Source organism: Musca vetustissima, unplaced genomic scaffold, assembly GCF_032173495.1.
Source record: "Musca vetustissima isolate MV318-11 ecotype Yass unplaced genomic scaffold, APGP_CSIRO_Mvet_v1 utg1892, whole genome shotgun sequence".
Classification (NCBI taxonomy): domain Eukaryota; kingdom Metazoa; phylum Arthropoda; class Insecta; order Diptera; family Muscidae; genus Musca; species Musca vetustissima.
Window position 1 is genome coordinate 248,971 of NW_026882990.1, and position 27,573 is coordinate 276,543.

The 27,573-nt window shown below is 36.0% G+C and overlaps 1 protein-coding gene across 1 annotated transcript in view; it reads right to left on the reverse strand.

The window, feature by feature from the left end:
* Window positions 1–1,764: 1,764 nt before the first annotated feature.
* The window catches only part of LOC133329721 (probable serine/threonine-protein kinase DDB_G0282963), a 150,579-nt gene continuing 124,770 nt past the window's right edge, over window positions 1,765–27,573 (reverse strand). Inside the window, exons 5-10 of the mRNA XM_061538187.1 lie at window positions 7,134–7,604; window positions 6,172–7,070; window positions 3,087–3,244; window positions 2,378–2,986; window positions 1,946–2,185; window positions 1,765–1,883 (exon numbers count right to left, since the gene is read on the reverse strand). Coding sequence (XP_061394171.1) covers window positions 1,765–1,883; window positions 1,946–2,185; window positions 2,378–2,986; window positions 3,087–3,244; window positions 6,172–7,070; window positions 7,134–7,604 — 2,496 coding nt within the window. The remainder of the gene's footprint in view (window positions 1,884–1,945; window positions 2,186–2,377; window positions 2,987–3,086; window positions 3,245–6,171; window positions 7,071–7,133; window positions 7,605–27,573) is intronic.

Genomic DNA, 27,573 nt, shown 5'->3' on the forward strand with positions numbered 1-27,573 from the left:
GTATTTATAACACCATTTGTTATCAATTGTGTTCGTAATAATGTATGAAATAGTTCATAGATCCATATAAAGTGTAATATAACAATAGGCCATCAATGTATGATGGCTTCTGTCGGTGAAATAATGTATTCTGATTTATGAACACTATTCATAATTTGTGAATTCCGATAATATTACTTGAAACAAGGTCTTAAGTTTCAAGAAAAATATTTAAAGAGTGAAAAAAAAAAAATAAAAATTGTATAAAAAAATATATCTGCCTTCAAAAATGATTTAAGAAAAAATTACGTTAATACTATGAACATTGTTCACAATTTGAGAATACCTTCATTGTTGTTAGAACGTCAATAAAAATTATATTTCCTAAAAAAGTTTAAATAGAATTATTTTTTTAATAACTGATTGGTATATTTTCATCTACAGTAATAATACGAAAAATAAATTAAATTATTACACTTTTTTCAGAAATGGTAATTATATACGTGTTTTTTGTTTTGTAATTTATTGTTGTTGTTAAAAATTTCTTTCTTATATCCTGACATTAGCCACTTGATATAAATTTAACACCACCACTATAATATGGTGGCAGTATGATGAAAAAGATAATGATATTGTGTGATGTTGTAGCTGTTGTTGTTATTGTTGTTGGTGGTAATTTGGAAATTTGATGGATATTTGCTCTCCGATATGCTGGCATCATGCAATTGTTGTTGTTGGTGTTGGCAATTGTCGGAACAATTTCGCCATTGGCAATTTCGATGCCACCAATCATTGATATTGAAATTATAATCATAATAAAAATAACGATAATTATTTAGTTTACTATTATAACTAATTTTTGGGGAGTTGTTCGGATAGTAATGGCGATGGTGAACCGGATGATTCAAATTTAATGATATATATCGTCTGGACATGATGGTATAATGTGTTTGGTGTTTTTTAATGGTGGTGGTTGTATTGGAAATCTGTTTTAAATTTATATGCCTACAATGGTTGTCCACAATGATGATGTTGTTGTTTTTGTTGTGGTTTTTTGAAAAGAGAACGAATGGAAATGCTTCTGATAAAAGAGAACTGCGTTTAGGAGCCTGAATTCTGCAGATGCTACCAATTTTGTTTAAGGATATTGTTGTATTATGCTGATGGTGAGAATGGCTCCTTAATATTTTTCTTTTTGTTGTATTACATTGTAATTTTGTTATTATGGTAAATTGTTGTTCTTGGTTTTGTGGGTCTTGTTGTTGTGGTAGCTTAGATATTACATTTGTGTCATTCGTTTTATTATGATTAACTTTATTATTATTATAATAATAATCATAATTATTATTTTTATATATGTTATTAATGTTATTTATATTAATATTATTATTATTAGTATCTTTAAAATTACATGTACTAAAATTAAATTTCAATTTTTTCATATTTTCTTTATAATTTATTTTAACATGTTTTTTGTTATTTTTGTCGTTATTATTTTTTCTCTTAATATTTGTGGTTTTAATTTTATAGTTGTATTTATCATTAGTATTATTAAATATAGTATAATTATTATTATTAGTATTATAATTTTTATTTATATCATTATTATTACAACTACAACTAATTAAACTACAACTACAGTGACTAAAACTAACATTACTACAATTCATGTTCTTTTTCTTCTTCTTTGTTACTTTGTTTGTTAGCATTCGCCTTCTTCTTCTACTGCTGCTGCCTATGCTCATCATCGGCATCATCATCATCGTCGTCGTCGTCGTTATTTTCTTATATATAAGTTTCATCATTCGTCGTCGTTTTGGCCTCGTGGGGCATGACTGATGTCTGGCCCACCAATACCACCAGCCATTCAAATGTGTCAATTTCCGTTTCCGATGCGGCTGGGCCTGTTGCATAAAGGATTTCAAACGATTTGTATAGTGCACCAATAGGATTAGTGCATTTTTACTATATAGTAAATCGATTTGTTGTCTTCGTCGAACCAATTCACGAAAATTCATTAACATTTGCTTTTCGCTTTTGCAGCGAAATTCTTCTTCTCGGCGTTCTTCGGGTTTCCTAACACCACTACTCGCAGGATCACTGACCTGGCCCTCACTACCTCCACCACCACCATTCATAATATATATTATCAAAATCCTACTTTCACTGATATCATACCAAACATGTACCCTACCCCGTTTTGGCCCTCCTCGATTATTCTTTGCGAATGTATTGACATTCATTAACATAATTTCCCGATTTTCACAATTTCTACAGCGATTTTCGTTTTTAATTTTCCTCTCAAAGGCAGTATTGTTATTATTATTATTAATTTGTTGTTCGTGTTGTGGCTGCTGCTGTTGTTGTTGTGTCTGTTTTGGCCTCTTCTCTGGCTTACGCTGCAGCCTTAAGATGCGCGCTGTATAACACGACCACAGACACAGCAAAGAACTCAGCCACACCATCAACTTTTGGGCTTCACTATGTTTACGATATGATCCCCACTCCTCGCCGGATGTCTCATAGTTGGTAGCCCAGTATGGTATGCGACAGCGACTTTGCACCGTCGGCAAGGCCGGACAATTCTCGGAATAGGCTATTGCCGGCATATCATCAATATCCTCATCATAGTAATAAACACCATCGCAGTAGGCATAGTAAGGCAAACGTTCAGCCAGTCGGGTCACATTCATGGTCCAGGTATCGTTACGCACCGCAATGGCCACAGTGGACATTTGCACATCGTCGCTGGCCAATTGTTTTTGTATTTTCGTTTCCACTCTGGGGGCTTTTCCATTGCCGCCCGCCTTTATCGTTATGTTGTGGAGGCGTTTAACATTCTCCTTGTTAATCCTTTCGGCTTCCCGTTCAATATCCTTTGCGTCCAGAAATTCATTGCAATAGGTACAGATGCCATCGGCTGCCGTTTGGCAATATGTGTAACAGCATTCGTTGGGGCCATGACTGGCCTTGCGTAATTGTTCTTCCGTTTCCGCAATATTATAATCTGCCGAAAGGAACAAAAAGGAGAATATATTTTTTCATGTTAAAAAAAAATGAAATAAATTGAGTTACTATCCTGATACCAGGATATATGACCATCATACCTAGACATAAAAATGTTGGTTCACCGGCATATTGTGTTTGCATTGCTGGCGCCCGGTCTGCCGGCAACAGATATGGACATTTTTGTTCGACCGTCTGACAAACACTTAGACAGGGTCGTATCCGCCGCCGTTTGCGGAATTCCACTTTACGTTTTGATCTGCAATGACAGGGCATATTATGAGCATGAAATTAATATGAAATGATGTACCAAACGGTCAATATTTTAAAGATGTATGGTCAATATTAAGTGTGAAGATGGACCTATTGGGAATCTCCTTTTGGTACATACCTCCATTATGGTCAAATGTTTAATAAAACCAGTAAGGAAAGTAGTAATATCGGACGTGCCGACTATATGATACCCTTCACCACTTGTGGTATATTCTACATATATATCCTGACAGATGCCTCATTTTCGAAGAGACATTATCATGAAATTGAACGAACTTAAATATGTAATGTTTATCTTTATGACATCAATCCCTACACATGCCATCCTGCAACCTATGCCAAATTTTGTAAATCGATTTAAAGCATCGGGTTAAAATTTAATCTCAATTAGACACCCATTGATTATTTGTTGTACAATTAACATGACAGGTCGAAAGTATATATGGAAACTATGCATATCTGAATCTGAGCCGATTTCAAGGAAACTTGACACTCGTAAGTATTTACGAACTTTAGTACATTGTACAAAATTGTGTACCAATCGGGTAAACTTTGGGTCTTAAGTGCACAATTTACATTAATTCGGACGGAAATATATGAGGGAACTGTATATAAATCTGAACCGATTTTCACGAAACTTAGCACACATTATTATAGACTCAAATAAGTACTTTGTGCCAACTTTTCTGCAAATTAGAGGATATATAGGGGTTTTGGCTGGGGATCTACATAAAATCGGACTAAAATATATATGGGAGCGATATCTAAATCTGAACCCATTTTCACGAAACAAATTTCGTGCAAATCGAAAGTTATATTGGGACTATGGGAGCTATATCTAGACTCAATACAGTACACTATGCCGAATTTCGTGCAAATTGACCGATATATAGGGACTTTGGTGCACCATTTACATTAAACCGGACGAAAAAATATATGGGGAGCTATATCTAAATCTGAACCGATTTCTACGAAACTTAACGTACATCACTCTAGACTCAATTCAGTACGCTATGCCGAACTTTGTAACCAGTGATCGGAGCAGTATAGTCGGACGGACCATATGATACCCTACACAACTACCACGAAAAGCACACTTTCGGCGGTTCAATATTCTGAGCCTGGGCAATATTTCGTAATATTTGCAACCTTTTTACCGATTATAGATCAACAACTCCTCTTACTAAGTCTTGCATATTTTCCAAAAAAAAAAAATTGGTCACTTTAGGTTTTGTTTGATTTGACCCTCGGAAAATTGACCGATCATAATCTAGACAACCGCTCGAAATATTTGGTCAGATCCCCTTCACCTTGTATAATATGTGATTTTCTGTATATAATAATTTCCTCTAGAGCGACTAGAAAGTCTGACAAAATTAAAGTTTTCGGTTCATTGCACCCCCTGAATGAAATCTCAACTTCACCGAAAACTATAAGGGTCGTCCTTGACCATAATCGGAACTTCATGTACAATTTCAAAGCGATCAGCGCGACATTTCCGTCCTCTAATGGAGTAATAGTAATAATATGCACATAGTCACCTTTACTTAATTACGTATAACTCCCGCATCGGAGTACATACAGCCATATAATTGGTATCCATTTGAAGGTCAATAAATCATCTTGGACATACTATCAACATCTCGAGTATATGTCCTTCAGGAGCAAGTATATACAGCTCAGAATAAAAATGTTGTAATTTTTCACACAAAAGTCAGGATCCATTTGACCCGCTAAATATTCTTTGGCCCGATCCCCATGTAAAATATCACGATGTTCGGACCATAACTGCGGCCTCTGAAGCGACCAGAAAAACCGACAAAAATTTAGTATGTTGTCCATTTCATCCCCTAAATATTAACCGATCTTTATCAACAACAATTGGGGTCTTCATTGGCCAGAACCCATCCAAAATGCAAAATTTCGTGAAGATTGGTCCATAACTGTGGCCTGTATCGTGTTTACAAATTATAATGGACAGACGGACGGATGGACACACATGTCTAGATCGACTCAGCTAGTCGATATATGACGATCGGTATACTTAAAGGTGGGTCTAGGACCAATATTTCGCGGCGTTACAAATTTTCGGGCTGCACAAAGCTATAATATCCTGACAACATAGTTGTGTAGGGTATAAAAATCGATAAATATATAGGGACTTTGGTGCACCATTTATATTAAATCGGACGGAAATATATATATATATATGCTATGTCTAAATCTGAACCGATTTTCACGAAACATAGCACACATTATTCAAGGCCCAATTCAGTGCACTATGCCAAATTTCGTGCAAATCGAATGATATATAGGGACTTTGGTTCAGGATTTACATTAAATCGGACGAAAATATATATGGGAGCTATATCTAAATCTGAACCGATTACCGCGAAACTTAACACACATCATTCTAGACTAAATTTAGTATGCTATTCCGAATTCCGTGCAAATCGAATGCTATATGGGGGTTTTGGTTCAGGATTTACATAAAATCGGACGAAAATATATATGGGTGCTATATCTAAATCTGAACCGATTTTCACGAAACTTAATGTAAATCATTCTTGACTCAATTGAACAAATTTCAATAGGGTTCGTCCTTGGGCCAAATAAATAAGCTGTGCAAAATTTAATCCAATTCAGATTATAATTGAGACCTGTACTTTGTCTATGTGTATATCTCGATTCTTTTTGCCTGTTACAAACATATGCACAAAGACATAATACCCTGTTGCACAGTGTGGTGAAGGGTATAACTATGGGTCTAACTCGTTCCCATTTGATTGTTACAAAAAAATACACATATACACAATACCCTGTACCACTGTGTGGCAACTCCGACTGCTACTTTCAAACCATTTTGTAATCGAGTTTATGTGTATGAATATTCATAAGAAACCAACTACAAACCTTTTCAATAATTTCGATATCACCGGATCCTTATCAAATAAAGAATCCTCACTATTGGCAGTCGTTATGAAATTAATGGATTGTTGCTGTTGTTGTTGTAATTGTGGTTGTTTGACAACTATTTTACTATTATTTGGTTGTTCGATTTGATGATGCTTCGGCATCTCGTCATCATCTACCGCATCGCCATTGCTATCTTGTTCCGCTAAATTGGGTTTATTGTTAGCTGCTGCTGCTGCTACTGTATCGTCATTACGTTTTCGTCTTTTATTCGTTGATTTATTGTTATAATCGTAATGTTGACCCGAACTATTTAAGCCACTGGCAGTATTATCATCACTGGCATTGTCGTCGTCGTCGTCCTCATCATCATTGGCACTTCTTCGATTTGGACTTGTGGCCGCCGAGGAGTAGTGGTCAATGGTTGTTGTGGTCAACCTCCTCCTCGTCATTGCCGTCGTCGATGTCCCCGTTTTATTGATGAAGATGACATCGTTAAATGTTAATGCTTGTGTTTTTCTGGTTAATGTTGGTGGTGATGTTATTGTTGTTGCTGTTATCGACGAGCCCGATGCCTGGGCCGCAGATGCTCTCGACATGGCTACTGATTCGGATGCTGCTGATGATATTGGTGGCCTTGGAGTGTTATTGGTTGCTGATGCCATTGTCTGTGGTGGTGGTGATGGTCTTTTATGTAATGCATTATCGCTCGGAATGTAATTACGTTGCAATTTATCATTAAATTGTTTGCTATTGATGTGATGTCGCTGTTGTTGTTGTTGTTCTGCTGCTGCTTGTTCTTCTTCGTGTGTGTTTCTTCGCTTAACATGGTGATGATTGTTGGATGTATGTTGCAATTGTTGTTGTTGTTGTTCTTGATGTTGCCAATGCAAATGTGCCTGAATGTCATCATAATTGTTATTATTGCTATTTACCGTTGTGGTTGTTGTTGTTGTTTTTGCCGTATTGTAATTCGATGTTGTTGCTGCTCTTTTTGTTAGCTTAGTTGATGACATTCTTGTATTATTGCTGTTGTTGTTGTCGTCTGTATGCGTGGTAGTAGTATTTGTTGTCGCTGTTGTTATCGTTAAATGAGAGGTAGTCATGTTTGAGGCCATGTTGGTATTGTTGCTGTGGTTGTTGTTGTTGCCGCCTTCGCCGCTACTGCTGTTGGTGGTATATGAGGTGGGTGAATTGTTGTTGTCACTACTTTTAGCGTTCAATGCAATTGTCGCACGTTGATTACTTCCATCGTTTCCAACTGCAGCCTGATACGAATTTTGACCCGTTGGCTGTCCATGCTGTTCATATAGCTTATGAGGATACTGGCCACTGTCCGTTGTGGTTTCATAGATTTCTGGTGGTTTTATAACATCGTTGGGTTCGGCAAAATATGGCACCAACGTACTGCACACCCAGCGACGATAGGCTTCCTAAAAACGATATAAAGAGGAAAATTTTAAATTAGAAACAATTGTCAAAATTGTTGCTTTTTTTACTAACTGAAGGATTTGTTATCCTTGGTAACTAAATCATTGTTACTGAAAATGTATTCGTGTGCGTGAGAGCATAACAATAGACTATAATATACTGCTGTTGTAATAAAGAAGCAGAGTTTTATATTAATTTGATCACAGCACGTATCACATGAAGATTGCCCAGAGACATTTAAACAAGTGAAGTGTTGTAAATGTTTGGATCAAGTATTCAAGGATTGCAATGGGAAATAAGTAAGATAATCAAGTGGTTAAAAGGGTTAAAAATAAAAAAAAACAAATCTTTAAAAAAGTTAAATAATAATAATCAAATTCGGACGGTGCCGATTACTTGGATGCATGCCAGATTCTCTAGCTATATCTGAATGGATTTAAGTCAAACTTGAGACATGCTATACTACACTTAATTCGGTACGTTGAGAAATTTTTGTGAAAATATCGGAGTTGAAGGAGTTCCTGTCGCGTAGCCGGTGTTGGTATCTGTCAATAGGAGAAAGTCTTAAATCCCCGTCACCAAAAAACACCATGCTATTTAAAAGGATATTCTGTCATGTAGAAATAATTTCCTTGTTTTTATAGGGTTCTAAGGCCCATATCTTTTGATCCACAACAGATACAGCCACATATCGCATCATTTTGGAGAGAGCAAATTGTGGTCTATAATGGACCCATGTTCGACATTTAGGGAGTTTTTCGACTGTTTTACCAGTGTCGATGTTCGTTGACGACAACAACAACACCAGTAGCGGTAGAACATGAAAACACCAGCCAATCTCTACTACGTTGGCTGACTGGCTGGTAGGTTAGCAGCAGCTACCATAATTTTTCCTTTTTTTGCTGATTTACGCGGAAAGTATCCATGGAAGCTGTATCTAACACTGAAATAATTTTCCTAGTCTAGTCCCAGTGAAGAGTAACAATTTACATGGTGGTTATATCCGAACATCGATTTGCACGAAATTTGGCATAGCGTACTGAATTAAGTCTAGAACGGTGAGATCTAAATAAAACCAGTGAGCGGAGCAGTATAGTCGGACGGGGCCGACCATATGATACCCTACACAACTACCACAAAAGCAAACTTTCGGCGGTTCTATATTCTGAGCCTGGGCAATATTTCGTGATATTTGCACTCTTTTTACCGATTATAGGTCAACAACTCCACTTTCTAAGTCTTGCATATTTATACCCTACACAACTATGTTGTCAGGGTATTATAGCTTTTTGCAGCCCCAAATGTTTGTAACGCCGCGAAATATTGGTCCTAGACCCACCTTAAGTATACCGATCGTCATATCTCGACTAGCTGAGTCGATCTAGACATGTGTGTCCGTCCGTCCGTCTGTCCGTTATATGTTGTAAACACGATAGAGGCCACAGTTATGGACTAATCTTCACGAAATTTTGCATGTAGGATGAGTTCTGGCCAATGAAGACCCCTATTGTTTTTGGAAAATATCGATTAATATTTAGGGGATGAAATGGACCAAAAACATTATTTTTGTCGGTTTTTCTGATTGCTCCAGAGGCCGCAATTATGGCCCAAACACCGCGAATTTTTGCATGGAGAATGGGATTGGGCAAGAGAATAAGCATGCATGTTTTGATAAAGATCGGCCAACATTTAGCGTGTCAAATGGACCCTGACTTTTGTGTGAAAAATTACAAAATTAGCATTCTATGGCATATATATTTACTCCTGGAGGATGTAGACCCGAGGAGTTGATAGCATATCTAAGAGGTGTGGTTTGCCTTTAAATTGATACCAAATATAGTGATGTATCTACTCAGATTTGGGAGTTACAGTCAAATATTTACAGGTGCTTACGTATTCAGATATTATTTAGTAACCCATTACCACATTAGAGGGGAAAATATCGCGCCGATGGCTTTAACATTTTTCATGAAGTTCCAGTTATGGTCAAGAACAACGCCTACAATTTTCGGTGATGATCAGATTAAAATTTTGGGTTGAAATGGACCAACAACTTAATTTTTTGTGTGTTTTCGAGTCGAGTATAATCCGAAAATCACAACACAACCCACCATGAAGATAATCTGGACAAGTAATTAGATGAACTGTACTGAATATTCGAAAAAGTAAGGAAGAGGTGTTGTTGACCTCTAATCGGGCAAGAGGGGGCAAATATCACGAAATATTACTCAGACTCAGAATAAACATCCTCAGAAAGTTAGAGTTCGTGGTAGTTGTGTAGGGTATCGTATGGTCGGCCCCGTCCGACTATACTGCTCCGCTCACTGGTTTTCAAAATGTTTTTTCTTGAAGTGAATTTTTACGACATAAAATAAAAAATTGGTCACTTTAGGTTTTGGCTGATTTGACCTCGGAAAATTGACTGATCATCATCTAAACAGCCGCTCTAAGTATTTGGTCAGATCCCCTTCACCTTGTAAAATATATGATGTTCTGTATATAATAATTGCCTCTAAAGCGACTAGAAAATCTGACAAAATTAAAGTCTTCGGTTCATTGCACCCACTGAATGAAATCTCAACTTCACCGAAAACAATAGGCGTCGTCCTTGACCAAAATCGGAAATTCATGTACAATTTCAAAGCGATCAGCGCGACATTTCCGTCCTCTAATGGAGTAATAGTAATACTATGCACATAGTAACCTTTGCCTAATTACGTATAACTCCCACATCAGAGTACATACAGCCATATAATTGGTATCAATTTGAAGATCAAAAACTCCTCTTGGATATACTATCAACTTCTCGGGTATATGTCCTTCAGGAGCAAGTATATACAACCCAGAATAAACATTTTGTAATTTTTCACACAAAAGTCAGGGTCCATTTGACCCGCTAAATATTGACCGATCTTTATCAAAAAAGGGATGCGCATTCTTAAGCCCTCCATATAAAATATCACGATGTTCGGACCAAAACTGCGGCCTCTGGAGCGACCAGGAAAACCGACAAAAATTTAGTATTTGGCCCATTTCATCCCCTAAATATTAACGGATCTTTACCAAAAACAATAGGGGTCTTCATTGGACCGAACCTAACCTACATGCAAAATTTCGTGAAGATTGGTCCATAACTGTGGCCTGTATCGTGTTTACAAATTATAATGAACAGAGGACGGACGGACACACATGTCTAGATCAACTCAGCTAGTCGAGATATGACGATCGGTATACTTAAAGGTGGGTCTAGGACCAATATTTTTGGGGCTGCAAAAAGCTATAATACCCTGAACATAGTTATGTAGGGTACAATTATATTTAGCATAGGTTGCAGAAATGCATGAGTATGTTCCTTCAAGGGGACATGGACATGCAATTGCAGGAATACATATATATAATATACCGAAGGTGGTGAAGGATATCATATAGTCGGCCCCAATGGTTTTTGGTTAAAATAGTTGCCTGATTTGTTCCTGACGAAAATGAAATATATCGGCCAGCATTAGGCATCTCCCCCCATATAATGATACTTACTGAAGGAACGAGTTCGTTCATACCCACTCTAATAAAATGCATTCAGCACTGAAGTTTATTGGGTTTTGTTATATTGTTGTTGAAACATAACAATTGGTACGAAACTATTGTTGGGATCCCTAAGGGAGTTTAAGAACTTTTCATCTACTCTTACGTTAAAGTGAAGAGGCAAAAGTTCACACATTTTCTGACAAAATACACCATGTGGCAAGCATTCATTTTAACACTCAAGTTTAATTCTTATTCATGATTTTTTTTTTTTGAAAAGTGTATACAAAAGTAATTCAATTTCAATTATTTATATTCAATTTCAATTCAAATATTTAGTATAATTTATCACATCTAAAAGAGTGTGATATTTTGATATTAATCTCATTTTTCCAAAAGCATATAAAGAACAAAACATAAAACCTCATTTCGATAACTCATCACACGAAATAAATAATTTATACAGATTGAACATTTATGTTATTCTTGATGGATGGTGTGAGAATATTTCATATTTTCGCTTTCACTCGCTTTTTTAATATATTGATACCAAAAGAAATAAAAACATAATTAAAATTCAATTACATTGAATTACTTCAATATTATTAATCATTTATTTTCTTTCTATTTTCAAGTACCCTGCAAGCAATTGGAAGTGAGTTTCTCACTCCCTCGCCCAATAAGTCACTTATTGGGCGTAACGTCTAGAAGTAATTTCCGCGATACTACGCATATGACACGCAGAAGTTACTTCTTGGAAGTGACGCAGACGTGGTTCATTTCTTCCCGAAGGAGGTGACTTCCGCGATAAGAATGCGACTATCTTCCGCGACTGTTTCTATCGCCTTGACGTTACTTCGACTTAACTTCCGCGATAGTTTTTGCTTGCAGGCTATAGAATTTTGTAATGCATGTGACACGCAGAAGTTACTTCTTGGAAGTGACGCGGATGTGGTTCATTTCTTCCCGAAGGAGGTGACTTCCGCGATAAGAACGCGACTATCTTCCGCGACTGTTTCTATCGCCTTGACGTTACTTCGACTTAACTTCCGCGATAGTTTTTGCTTGCAGGGTATAGAATTTTGTAATGCATGTGTGTGTGTCCGTTTGTTGAATTCACCGAGTTTCACGGAAACTGTCAGTACATTTGTATTTCTCGTTTTCTCTCTCTCATTGTGATATTTTTATGATTATTAGTTATGGCGCCATATTTGTTTCATTTTGACATACAACAATGACAGGAAAACACTTTGTTGTTATAGATTTTTATCGTCTGGTCTGGTCGGGTCTGGTTGTGGTGAGTACGAGGGTGCCTGCAACCTGGCATGCCCTTCTTTACCATTTTATTTAATAGGTTTTCCTGTCTCCATTGTCGGAGTGTGAATTTCCTTTTCCTTTTTAGGCATTTTCATGTTAATTACTTTGTTGTTGTAAAAAAGAAAATAAGTTCGTTAAATGAGAAAAAAAGCGTCGTTGTTGTCTTTTAGAATTATTGAAAACAATAATTTATGAGTCATTTTTCATGTTATTTGTTAGCTGTGTGTTCAAATCGTAAAACAATTGTGCTACACTAATAATTATGTTTGGAAATTTGTCATAAAAAATTATAATGACTATTGGGTGTGTCCGTGGGAGGTATGCAATTACGAAATGGGTTTCCGAGACAACTATGAAACAAAAATTCAGGGTATTATAATTCTCTTTAGCTATTTCTGTCTGAATCTCTGTGCATAACAACTGTCTAAGAGATTATCTGGTTTATTTAAAATTTCCAACATCGTAAAAATGAGAAAATGTGTCAGAAATACTTCGAAATACTGACAAAATTGCGCTACCCTTATATGGGAGTTATGTCAGCACATGAACCAATATTGTTAGCCTTCAACAAAACTTTATATCAAACCAGTAAGGAAAGGTCAAAAGTTAGACGGGGCCGATCTTCACCACTTTGGGCTCTTTGGTGCACCATTAATGTAAAATCATACGAATATATATATTGGAGCTATATATAAATCTGAACCGTATTCAACGAAACTTCAAACACATCATAATAGACTTAATACCGTATGGTATTCCAAATTTCGTCTTAATCGGACAAACACTGAGAGTTTACATAAAATCGAATTAACATATATATATATAAAAGCTATATCTGAATCATAACCGATTTCAATGAAACTTCACACACATCAATATAAACTCAATTTTATTCGCTATACACAATTTCGTGTAAATCGAAAAAAATATAAGGGCATTGGTGACCCTTTTACATAAAATCGGACGGAAATATATATGAGAGCTATATCTAAATATGAACTGATTTTAAAGAAACTTAGCACAAAGTTCATTATAGGCTCAATTTGATATGCTATACACAATTTCGAAAGAAATATAAGGGTATTGTTGCCACATTTCCATAAAATCGGACAAAAATATATATGGGGAAGATACATCTAAATCTGAACTGATTTATACAAAACTTCACATACATAATCTGTACTTAATTCAGTGCGCTATGCACAATTTTGACTCAATCGGACAAAAATTGTGACTTGAACTTTTGTGGAATTGGACATACCTTATATGGTAACTATATCTAAATCTGAACCCAATTCAGTAGGGTTCGTCCTTGGGTCAAATAAGTCCGCTGTGTCAAATTTCATACAATTCGTATAATAAATGCGTTTCCTACATATGCACAAAGACTTAACACCCTTCACCACACTGTGGTACATCGTTTTATGTCCAAATATGGGTAGGCCTTAAAAATACTAATATTGATAGTTTTTGGAAGGAAGATCTGACTCCCCATGAGAAAACGTGTCCAATGCCCTTAAAATACCCAAAAATGGTGGGTATTTGGGGCTACTCCGAAACATCATGAGTTTTGGTGTCTGCTCAATGATATTTGGAGATAAAGACAAGTCCTTCATTTCGATGGTGGGCATGGTTGCCGATCAATGAAAAATCCGAGTTTCAGAGTTCCATCGCAATTAGAAATAGTACATATCTGGCACTGGTATGAACTAGGAATATTGACTGCGCTCGAGAATGATCAGACAACTTTTTTGAAAATTACCTATTTTCGACCACAATGAGATTCGAAAGGATCGGATAAAGAAGGAAAATAATGATGAGAACATACGAATATCGAAATATGAACGAAATCTTTGTAGAATATTTGAAGGTTAAAAAAATGTCGTCTTATGGTATTTAGTCCATGAAACAAGTTAAAACGGTGTTAAGATCGGCCCAGCCAAACTTTTTATAACCTCCACCATGAAAAAGACATTCAAAATACCTAAAAATAATGAGGGCCCTTAAGAGAAAATTCATGTTATGATAGAATTTCGAAAATACCGAAAAATAAAACCAGTGAGCGGAGCAGTATAGTCGGACGGGGCCGACCATACGATACCCTACACAGCTACCACGGAAACCAAACTTTCTGCGGATGTTTATTCCGAGCCTGGGAAATATTTCGTGATATTTGCAACCTCTTGCCCGATTAGAGGTAAACAGCACCTCTGAATAATATTCGGAAAATATGTCAGTGTAAGACATATTTTCCGAATATTATTCAGTACAGCTATTCAGTACAGCTATTGTCCAGATTCCTTTCACCGTGGGTTGTGTTGTGATGTTCGGCTTTCATTTGTGGTCTATAGATCGACTCGAAAATAACACAAGAAATTAAGTTTTCGGTCCACATAATTCCAAAATTATTATCTGATCATCACTGAAAATTATAGGCGTTGTCCTTGACCATAACTGTAACCTCATGGAACATTTCAAAGCGATCAGCGCTATAGTTCCGCTCTCAAGGGTGATAATGGGTTACTAAATAATATACGAATACGGAGATAACTTCAAATATTTAGTTGTAACTCCCACATCCGAGCACATACAACAATATAATTGGTATTAGTTTAAAGGTCAACCACTCCTCTTGGATATACTATCAAACTTCTCGGCTCTATGTCCTTCAGGGGTAAATATATACGCTATAGAATACAAATTTTGTCATTTTTCACACAAAAGTCAGGGCCCATTTGACCCGCTAAATATTGACCGATCTTTATCAAAACAGGCATGCTTATTCTTTGGCCCAATCCCCTTCTCCATGTAGAAATTCGCGTTGTTTGGGCCATAATTGCGGCCTCTAGAGGGACCAGAAAATCAGACAAAAATTTAGTTTTTGGTCCATTTCATCCCCTAAACATTAGCCGATCTTTACCAAAAACAATAGGGGTCTTCATTGGGCAGAACCCATCCTACATGCAAAATGTCATGAAGATTGGTCCATAACTGTGGCCTGTATCGTGTTTACAACTTATAATGGACAGAAGGACGGACACACATGTCTAGATCGACTCAGCTAGTCGAGATATGACGATCAGTATACTTAAAGGTGGGTCTAGGACCAATATTTCGCGGTGTTACAAACTCTTGAGGCTGCACAAAGCTATAATACCCTGAGAACATAGTTGTGTAGAGTATAAAGATGAACACCTAATAGGGGAGCCAGCAAAAACGGTTACTTGGGTCAAAATTGATAATTTTTGGTGCGGTTCATACAATGAGAACCAAAATACTTAATTGCAGCCAATTCGGTTGAAAAACGTGCCCAAAATCCCCAAATATATCTCATTTGCAATACCAAAATTCAGAGCTCTATTTTAAATATTGCAATCCCTATCGTGACGGACACGCATAAATCGACATAGAATTTTATGTGAATATTTTAAGGAATTGCAAATGAAATGACAAATTTAATATACAAGGAGGATATTTAAAAAAAATAGGCGCAAAAAGGATATAAAGTTCTTTATGACCTTTAGAGTTAGCAGTAAAAAATTCACCACACCATAACTCAAAAAATTTATCTATGGATAATTTGTCCTTCTGGGTTCTTAATATACTCGCCACTCAACGCCATAGGAGACTTCTCACACCAAGGCCATCAGCTCGATTTTGTTGCATAGTGTAATTAATAAAAATGATTTATTAATACATTTAACACATTTATCGACAGCCTTTGATTATTATTTATGAACCCCACATTTTTTTTGTAGTTCATTGTCATGTAAAATACAAAACCGAAAATTATAAATGAAAATCAATGGTTATGAGTTTATTGGCTTCATATGGCGGGTTTTTCCTCCACCAACGAACCAAACAAACTAATAACCATTTGTCGTTCATTGTCCATTTAGAGATAACCAAAGGCCAATGTAAATATTTATAAAATGGTATGGAATTCTTGAGGCAAACGTCAATGTCTCCTATGTCATGTCAAAGCAGCCAAAACCACAAGAGTTCAATGACCTGTTATCCCTACGATGCTGTGTTTTTTTCTTTTTTGCGGGACAAAGAATAACAAAGAAATGATATTGAAAAATATTCAACATCAAGAATATTTTGCAGGAGTGTAGAATTGAAATGATGTCCCGCTCTCTATCGATAACAGTTATCATTTATAATATATTTCTATGCTACTCTGTGGTATGGGGTTTGAGTGACGTGTCCACCACAACAAGAAGATAACAAGGACAGCTTTTGAAGAATAGTTTTTCTTTTTTTTCAGTTTTGTGTGTCGGTGAAGGCGTTGAACGTTTAGCTGAACCCAATGAACTTTTATGGCTAATAGTTGCTTTACTTTAGTTGCTTAGAGTGAACGAATAACGTATAAGAAATACAAAACGAAAACACATTTTGGCTAAACTGAACTGCTTATGTGGCATAAAATTACTATTTTACAAAGAAAATTATGCATATAAAATTATGTTTATTATTAGCTTAATTTTATGATCGAAAGTAGTGAAAGAATGCATATATTTTAGTAGAGTTCAATGTTAGAATAAAAAAATTCATTAAAATCTATGATATATGATATTATTGTGTTCATACAATGGGGGTGTGTATGTTACAACAATGATAGAATAATATTATATATTTTATTAGAGTTCATTATACCCTTCATCACACTGTGGTACAGGGTATTATGTCTTTGTGCATATGTTTGTAGCAGGCAAAAATAATCGAGGTAGACCCATGGTTCCTTTTGAGAATATGCACAGAATCACTTTCTGAGTCGATTTATGCATGTCCGTCTGTCGGTCCGACCGTCCGTCCGCACAGGTCGCATTTATGATCCGATTTGGATGAAATTTGGCACAGGTCACTTAATTGGCCCAAGGGCGAACCCTATTGTATATGGGAAAAATTGGTTCAGATTTAGATATAGCTCCCATATATATTTTCGTCCGATTTAAGGTAAATGATGTATCAAAGTCCCTATATATCTTTCGATTTGCACGAAATTTGGCACAGAGTATTGAATTAGGTCCAGAAGGATGTGTGCTATATTTCGAGAAAATCGGTTCAGATTTAGATATAGCTCCCATGTATAGTTTCGTCCGTTTTATGGTAAATGGTGCAACAAAGTCCCTATATATCTTTCGATTTGTACGAAATATGGCACAGAGTACTGATTAAGGTCCAGAAGGATGTGTGCTATATTTCGAGAAAATCGGGTCAGATTTAGATATATCTTCCATATATAGTTTTGTCCGATTTAAGGTAAATGGTGCACCAACGTCCCTATATATCTTTCGATTTGCACGAAATTTGGCACAGAGTACTGAATTAGGTTCAAAATGATGCGTGATAAGTTTCGTGAAAATCGGTTCAGATTTAGATATAGCTTCAATATATATTTTCGACCGATTTTATATATATTGTGCACTACAGGCCCAAAGATTGGCCGATCGGCACACAATTTTGTACAATTTACTATTACTATAACAATTCCTGTGTCAAGTTTTTTTCAAATTGGTTCAGATTTACATAAACCTTCTATATATTTTCGTCCGATTTTAAGTAAATGGTACACTAAAGGCCCATACCTAGGCCAATTGATAAAAATTAATATGTAGCAAGTTTCCACGAAATCGGTTCAGATTAGCTTCCATATATAATTTCGACCTATTCATGTTGACTATACACCAAATAATCTGTGGGTGCCTGATTGATACATACCAAATAGCGTGTGTAAAGTTTGCAAAGTTTTCTATTTACAAAATTTAGAATAGGTTGCAAAATGGCATGTTTTGGAATTGATGTTAATCGTTTTACTTATAGATAAAGATCGCATATTTAAGTTCGTTCAATTTCATGTCAATGTTCCTTAGAAAAGGCGACTTATGCTAGGATACATATGTAGAATATCCCCAAAGGGGTATCATATAGTCGGCACAGTCCGACTATACTACTTTCCTTACTGGTTTTAGTTTATAGTTAGTTAGTTCATAGACATTTCGGAAAGTATAGAAGGATGGGAAAATATATCCATTGCTACTTTACACGATGTTCTAAAAATTACTTCATAGGTCGAATTATGTAGCCTACATAAAAATAAGCTGTGTTAATGATAATGACCTTATAAACACAAGAACAGGTATTACTCTCTAAAAATCCGCAGGTCCATTGAACTCTCAGAATCCTCAATTATTTGAATGGGGACCCCAGGTCTTTATAAAAACAAATCGATCTGTATTGAGAGCCCTGAACTGTATGAAGGCAAACTGGTCTTTATAGAAACCCCAAGTCTTTATAAAGACCAATTCGTCAGCATAGAGATCCCAGACCTATGCTAAATGACTTAGTACATCCGAGGATGTGATAGGTCATATATGTCATTTCCATATATTTTACTCTTCATGTCTTCATGTGCCTATACCTCATTTTATTTCTCTATATCTAGAAATTCCTCCAAACAAATTTACTTATCAGGAATCTAAACTGATATAAACTGATATATTCTCCTCCTCCTCCCCTCCAAGAATCCTTTCAATCCCCATCTAACCTCAAAATATTCTTTACAATTAAATCAGTGCTTATCCTAGAGTAAATAATAAATCTTTCTTTTAAAGAGTCTTAAAAATTCTTCATTTTCGTTTTCTTATTTTTCTACTACCGCCATGCGTTGCAAACCCCTTTGGTAATGTCGTGACAGGTTATAAACGTGAAATGTTGATAGCAAGCCAAAATGCTCGGCTATAAGGCAACGACCACATTCATTGCGTTGACACGTGTGTCCTTACTTACTGTGAAACAATCACTCATTCATCCTTAACCATAGAAGTAAACAGACACCATCAACAACTAACCGTGCTGTCACAACGCACATACACACACAAACTATATTCAATGCAATCTAGGGCAGGCGAGGCCTGAACAGGAGCTAACATAGCTTATAGTACAACTATTTTATGGCATTAAAACAACAACAACAAAAGTGCATATAAAAAGGAAGGTTGTTAAATGGAAACGTAAGGGAATTTATACGCACTTCCAACGTGGAAGGTTTAATAGACGATTCACGGTGAAGATGCAGGTCATATCGGTTGGAAAATGCGCTTTGGTTTTAAACGTACCTAGAACGGGCGGGATATTTACAACATTCAAAAATGTTCTGTGTAGAGATCACATGTCTTTACAAAGACCAATTGGTCTGTATAGGGACCCCAGGTCATTATAAAGACCAATTAGTCTGTATAGAGACCACAGGCCTTTATAAAGACCAATTGGTCTGTATAGAGACCACAGGTCTTTATAAAGATCAATTGGTCTGTATAGAGACCACAGGTCTTTATAAAAACCAATTGGTATGTATAGAGACCACAGGTCTTTATAAAGATCAATTGGTCTGTATAGAGACCACAGGTCTTTATAAAAACCAATTGGTATGTATAGAGACCACAGGTCTTTATAAAGATCAATTGGTCTGTATAGAGACCACAGGTCTTTATAAAAACCAATTGGTATGTATAGAGACCACAGGTCTTTATAAAAAACCAATTGGTATGTATAGAGACCACAGGTCTTTATAAAGATCAATTGGTCTGTATAGAGACCACAGGTCTTTATCAATATCAATTGGTCTGTATAGAGACCACAGGTCTTTATAAAGATCAATTGGTCTGTATAGAGACCACAGGTCTGTATAGAGACCACAGGTCTTTATAAAGACCAATTGGTCTGTATAGAGACCACAGGTCTTTATAATGATCAATTGGTCTGTATAGAGACCACAGGTCTTTATAAAAACCAATTGGTATGTATAGAGACCACAGGTCTTTATATATACCAATTGGTCTGTATAGAGACCACAGGTCTTTATATAGACCAATTGGTCTGTATAGAGACCACAGGTCTTTATATAGACCAATTGGTCTGTATAGAGACCACAGGTCTTTATATAGACCAATTGGTCTGTATAGAGACCACAGGTCTTTATATAGACCAATTGGTCTGTATAGAGACCACAGGTCTTTATATAGACCAATTGGTCTGTATAGAGACCACAGGTCTTTATATAGACCAATTGGTCTGTATAGAGACCACAGGTCTTTATATAGACCAATTGGTCTGTATAGAGACCACAGGTCTTTATATAGACCAATTGGTCTGTATAGAGACCACAGGTCTTTATATAGACCAATTGGTCTGTATAGAGACCACAGGTCTTTATATAGACCAATTGGTCTGTATAGAGACCACAGGTCTTTATATAGACCAATTGGTCTGTATAGAGACCACAGGTCTTTATATAGACCAATTGGTCTGTATAGAGACCACAGGTCTTTATATAGACCAATTGGTCTGTATAGAGGCCACAGGTCTTTATATAGACCAATTGGTCTGTATAGAGACCACAGGTCTTTATATAGACCAATTGGTCTGTATAGAGACCACAGGTCTTTATATAGACCAATTGGTCTGTATAGAGACCACAGGTCTTTATATAGATCAATTGGTCTGTATAGAGACCACAGGTCTTTATATAGACCAATTGGTCTGTATAGAGACCACAGGTCTTTATATAGACCAATTGGTCTGTATAGAGACCACAGGTCTTTATATAGACCAATTGGTCTGTATAGAGACCACAGGTCTTTATATAGACCAATTGGTCTGTATAGAGACCACAGGGGTTTATATAGACCAATTGGTCTGTATAGAGACCACAGGTCTTTATAAAGACCAATTGGTCTGTATAGAGATCACATGTCTTTATAAAGACCAATTGGTCTGTATAGAGACCACAGGTCTTTATATAGACCAATTGGTCTGTATAGAGACCACAGGTCTTTATATATACCAATTGGTCGGTATAGACACACCAGGTCTTTATAAAGACAAATTGTTCGTTATAGGGATCCAATTGTTCGGTATAGTGAACAAATACAGTCACACATTTCAAATACCAACATTTGATCCTGTGTTCACTCTGTTTTATGGCCGAGGTTACCGAGCTATAGTACAAACTTAGTAAACACTTCATCCAAGGGTGGCTAGGTTATACCAAATGAAAACACCCATTGGCCACAAAACCAACGACGACAACAACAACTAACAACTACTACAGCAGCTATCAAGTAGTAAAATTGTGGTACATAGTTACAGCATGGGATGTCATTGCCATCAACAACAACAACACCAACAATAATGCCAATGTACAATGGAACTGCAACAATTTATTGCAAACAACACAGATCAACGTGAAGTTAAAGTCTGCTTTGGCCTTTTTAACGTTTCGAACAGGCAGTGGGCGGATGGAATACACTTGGTTTGTTGTAACTGCTGTTGTTGTTGTTGCTTTTTTCTTCATCTAATATTTTCTTGCATTTTATGGTATTCACTTTACAGAATTTTCCATACTTTTTTTTGTTTGGTGTGCTACCTGAAAAGTTGCAAATCATTTCAACAGTGCAGGAAGAACAACAACTATATCTACAACACCACCACCACCACCAATAAAAAGGTATGAAGCAAGAAATTTTTATTAGAATGTTAAGTTGTGGAAAAGCAAAAGAATTGCTAAATCCTCTCCTCCCCAAGTTTGTTTTCCATTTATTGCTGGGCAAATACTCCAGCAAGCCATAACAAAGAAATCAAACAAACAAACAAAATGGGAATAACTCCTGTGAACACACAAAGTGAACGTCAACGGAGCAATCAGAACAATTTTTTGTTGTCTTTTTCGTCTTCGTTTCTTTTTTTCTTGTTCTTACTGCCGTCTTTAAGAAGAATTGTTATTTGATAAGTTTCTTGAGGAGAAAATAAACAAATCAGAGAGGAACGATAAAAACATTTTTTTTTTTTTTTGGAAAAAGTATAGATTTTGTGGATGGAGAATGGAGGTTTATTAATTTTTTGTTTTTGTTGTTTTAAAAAAAATAGTGACCAACAATAGGGAAAGCACCAAAATCGAATGCGGCCCCATGGGTATATGCAAGATATGTTCTTGGTATTTATACTATAGCCCATACAATACAGGGTTATCATTGTGTGTTTCAAAAGTAACGTAAACAAAACACATATAAACAGTTTTTGTCATGATGCATATTTCCGTCCGATTTAGGGCAAATAATGCGCCAAAGTCCTTATATATAGATTGAATTCGCACGATTTCCACGAAATTTAGCATGGTGTTCTTAATTAAGCCTACAATGACGTGTGCTAAGTTTCGTGAAAATCGGTTCAGATCTAGATATAGCTCACATATATATGTTCGTCCGATTTTAGATATATAGTGCACCAAAGTCTCTATATATCCTTTGATTTGCGCGAAGTTTGGCATGGCATACTTAATTAAGCCTAGAATGATGTGTGCTAAGTTTCGTGAAAATCGGTTCAGTTTTAGATATAGCTCCCATATATATAATCGTCCGATTTAAGGTAAATGGTTCACCAAAGTCTCTATATATCCTTTGATTTGCACGAAGTTTGGCATGGCATACTGAATTGAGTTTAGAATGATGTGTGTTACGCTTCGTGAAGATCGGTTCAAATTTAGATAAAACTTCCATATCCGATTTTAGGCAAATGGTGCACCAAACTCCTAATGTTCGTTTGATTGACACGAACGGTTGCATATCAAATTGAGACTAGAATGGCGTTATCACATTTTATTGAAATTGGTGCAGATGCAGACATAGCTTCCATATATATTTTGCACGGGTGTTTGATTAAGATTAAATTTTGCAGAGTGCGGCATACCGAATAGCGTGTAATTAAATTAGATATACATCGATTTAAATAAGTTTGTCTCATTTCAGAATATATATGTATGGATTGATGTTAGTCAGTTCACATATAGATAAAGATTATGGACTGTTCCTTCGAAAAGGCGGCGTCTATTTCGATATATATGTAGAATATATCAAAGTGGTGAAGGGTATCATATAGTCGGCCCCGTCGGACTTTACCACTTTCCTTACTGGTTTATTCATGACGTTCTTAAAGCAAAACCTCAAAGTTAGAGTCTATAACCTTTCCGTTGGGAAAGGCCTGAGCCTCGAGCAAATGCTAATTTTGAGACTTATTGGCTGAAAAATGCGCCTACAAATCCCAAAACAACGAGAAATTTGGCGGGACTCTTATATGCGGGCAATGTCAGTGGTTAGTTTCTGCACAGATGTATGTCAGCCTTCAAAGCCGCGAATTGCCAAATTAGAGCCTTTTCGGCTGGAACATGCGTCTAAAACCCTCAATGTACTAAAACTTTCAAAATACCGAACATGGTGTGGAACCGTTATATAGGAGCTATACAATAAGGTGGACAACTGGCACCATGGGTAGCAAATCTTCGTACCAACAATTAAAAACGACGTTAAGTTCGACCGCGCCGTACTTTTACACCGCCCACCAGATGGTGTGTATTTAAAATTCCGTAAATTGTTCGGTACCTTTATATGCGAACCATGTGCATGTTCATACTCAAAAAAGTGTTCCAAATTACAACCATATCAGGTTGGAAAACTGAGGTACAAACTTCAAAATTAAACGGGTTGCATATCTCCAATATCCCGGAATGCAAATTACTGTCACTAAAGTCACGGCTAAAGCTTTCAAAATACTGAAATTGGAGATATTTCAAAATATGGGGCTGTATCAAAATATTCCCCAAGAACCTTTTATAGAAAATTACAGCCACATTGGTGGGATGTAGCATTATCCCACCAACCGACATCTGATTAGTTTTAAAAAAGTGCCCAGAATGTAAAAATGCGACTGCCATAAAAATTGGACAGATATATCCCATTTTCAATACCAATCATCCAAGGAGTAATAACAGAGTAATGTCAAAGCTCTATCTTCAACATTGCGAGTTCTATCACGATTTGAACAGACTGACGCGCATATTGACGGGCTTGGCTAAATCGACATAAAAATTTATTCTGATTATGGCGTCTCAGATGAATATTTCGAGGTGTTGCAAGCGGAACGACAAATTTAATATACACACCGCCTTGTAGTGGAGGATATAAAAATTATCAAAAATGTTGAAGGTTTTGAGATTGACACCATACAGTGGTATGGAACATTTTCAACTGAATGGTACTAATTTGAGATTTTAAGTTCTCATTGGGTACGAAAACTTCCTTCCAAAAATTTAGCGTAGCCTCATATATAACATCCCATCGATTTTAGGTGGTTTGAGTGGGCACCTCTCGGTGGAAAGTTTAAAAAAAATGTGGCCCCGCATAACTTCCCACTTCCGTTTTGGATCTTCTTAGATCTCGATTGGAACTTCCTAACATTTCAGTTTTCCCTATTAAAATAGATTTTAACTTTCACACCTCTTCTACCAATTGCTAGCGTAGGGTACACAAAAATGTCAACACTCATCACCTCATCGTATGCCCTAAAGATTGCCACACACAAAATTAAATTTGTTTATAATTTTATTTTGGTACGCTTATAACCATTATAATAGCTGGGTGCTGTACACTAATTACTCTTAAAATATTTTATCTTTGCACAGAGGCTTGATTTTTAGTCGCTTTTTAAATGCCTTCGTCTTATTACACTGCACATAAGTTTTCGGGCGGCTGTATAAGCACCGTTTAAAATGTCCCCTGGAGCTTAATAAAGCTCTTGTGAATGGGCGATATCGTGAATGGATGGTTGGTATGTTGGTTGGATGGATGGGAGTATTATTCATGTGTTGGTGTGTTAGCTGAGGTACATATATATGGATGTGTGTTTGTATTTTCGTTATATCATCTTCATCATCAGTCATTTGTTTGAATAATAAGTGTGTGCACGTGTACACATTCATTTTAGGGTACACTGGTGTATAGCTGTGGGTGTGTGTGTGTGTGTGCATGTTTGTTTGTTTAACATAAATACCGTTTTTAAAAAACGCTTCCTGTTGTATATCCTCTATGGGTTTGCTTTTACTTTGTATTGCCGTTCGTTGTCGTTAGAAATCGGCTAAGAAAGGGTGGTTGATTAATACATTTTGTATGCTAATGAAGGTTGGTTAATTTTGTTGTTGTTGTCCTTTCAAATGACACATTCAAGTGATTTATTTTAATGTTATTAATTTCAGGAAATGTTAGTTTGTTTGCTTAACATATCAAAATATTTTTACTATTTAACCAATTTTTGTACAGAACTGTATAGTTGCAGTTCCTAGAAAAAATCTCCCCTTTTGAAAACATGTAATGGCATCCCTATAATTTTGAAATAGAAATCTTTGTTATGCAAAAATGTGTATGGATGTATGTTGAAAGAAATTTTTGGTGTGATTTTAGTTATCTATGTTCGTCTAGAAAACGTATGTAGTCAAATATGTATTCAAACACACACACATATGTGTGTGTGTGTGTTTGTGATGTGCTCTTTTATGCATGACATTTAATAATACATGCGTTTAAGACTAAATGGCATCGTTGTCATTAAGTCATTTATATTTTATGGTTAATTGACACGTGGAAAGATCTTATAATATTTCACACCTTTTGTTTTGTTTTTAATTTGCTAGTGTGTGTGAACCCAAAACAAAAAATGGTTTGGCTACACATTTCTTGTCAGTTTTGTTTTCGGCTTTTGATGCTGTTTGTTTTTTTTTAGTTTTCAACTTGTTTGCTTTTTCTCTTAAGGTATTTGCAAGCAAATTTTCTTAATATTTAATGTGTCACAGCAGCGATGTTTTCGAGTGCACGAAAAAGAAATAAAACAAACAAAAAATTTTAAGTATATCCAAATATGACCAGTATAGTGTGGTATGAGTCCCTTTAGGGCCCAGCCAACAGCTTGATGGAATTATGTACATGCTCCTAGACAAACCAACATATAGTTTTCTTAATTTCTTTATTGAAAATGAGAGAAAGCTGTCTTTTAAGAAATTATGCATGGAGACTTTTGGGCTATAAGGATTTTTTTTTTTTGGGTGAAAGTCATGACAAACTAAAAGAAAATTAAGCAAGACAATTTATTGTGATAAAAAGGCCTAGGATATTATGAAACCAGTAAGGAAAGTAGTAAAGTGGGACTGAGCCGACTATATAATACCCTTCACCACTTGGGGTATATTCTACATATGTATCGTAACAATTTCATGTCAATGTCCGAAGGAGCAATTGAACGAATTTTAATATGTGATCTTTATCTATAATGGAACGGACACATGCCGTTCTCCAACCTATTCTAAATTTCATTTCATTCGGGGAGATTTAGAGTAGTTTTCGTACAATGGAACAAATTTATGTAAATCGATTTATAGCACACTTGATATACGCTATTAGGTATGCAGCACTGCTCATTTCAATCAGACACCCTTTCAATATATATATATGGAAGCTATGTCTGCATCTGACCCAATTAAAAAAAAAAACGGTAAGGAAAGTAGTAAAGTCGGACATTTCACCACTTTGGGTATATTCTAAATATGCCTCCTAACAGACTCCGCCTTTCCAAAGAACATAGGCATGAAATTGAACGAACTTGATTATGTGATCATTATGACTTTCTGGAAGATACGCTAAATTTCATTTCATGGAACCGATTTTCACGGACGAAATTTATATATGAGGTATATATAAATCTGGAGCGATTTTCACGAAGCTTCTGCGCTCATCATTCTGCGCTATGCCAAATTTCGTGCAAATCGAAAGATATATATGTACTACAGTGCACCATTTACATAAAAACGGACGAAAAAAATGTATGGGAGCTATACCTAAATCTGAACCGATTTTCACGAAACTTAGGACACATCATCCTAGACTAATTTCAATGTTTTGCAAATCGAATGATATATAGGGACTTTGGTGAACCATATCTATTAAATCAGACGAAAGTGTATATGGGAGCTATATCTAAATCAGGACCAATTTTCACGAAGCTTAGCACACATTATTCTAGACTCAATTCTGTACGCAATGCCAAATTTCGTGCAAATCGAATGATATATAGGGACATTGGTATACCATTTACATAAAATCGAATTAAAATAAATATAGGAGCTATATCTATATCTGAACCGATTTCCACGAAACTTAGCACACATCATTTAAGACCTAATTCAGTACGCTGTGCGAAATTTCGTGAAAATCGAATGATATATAGGGACTTTGGTGCACCATTTCTATT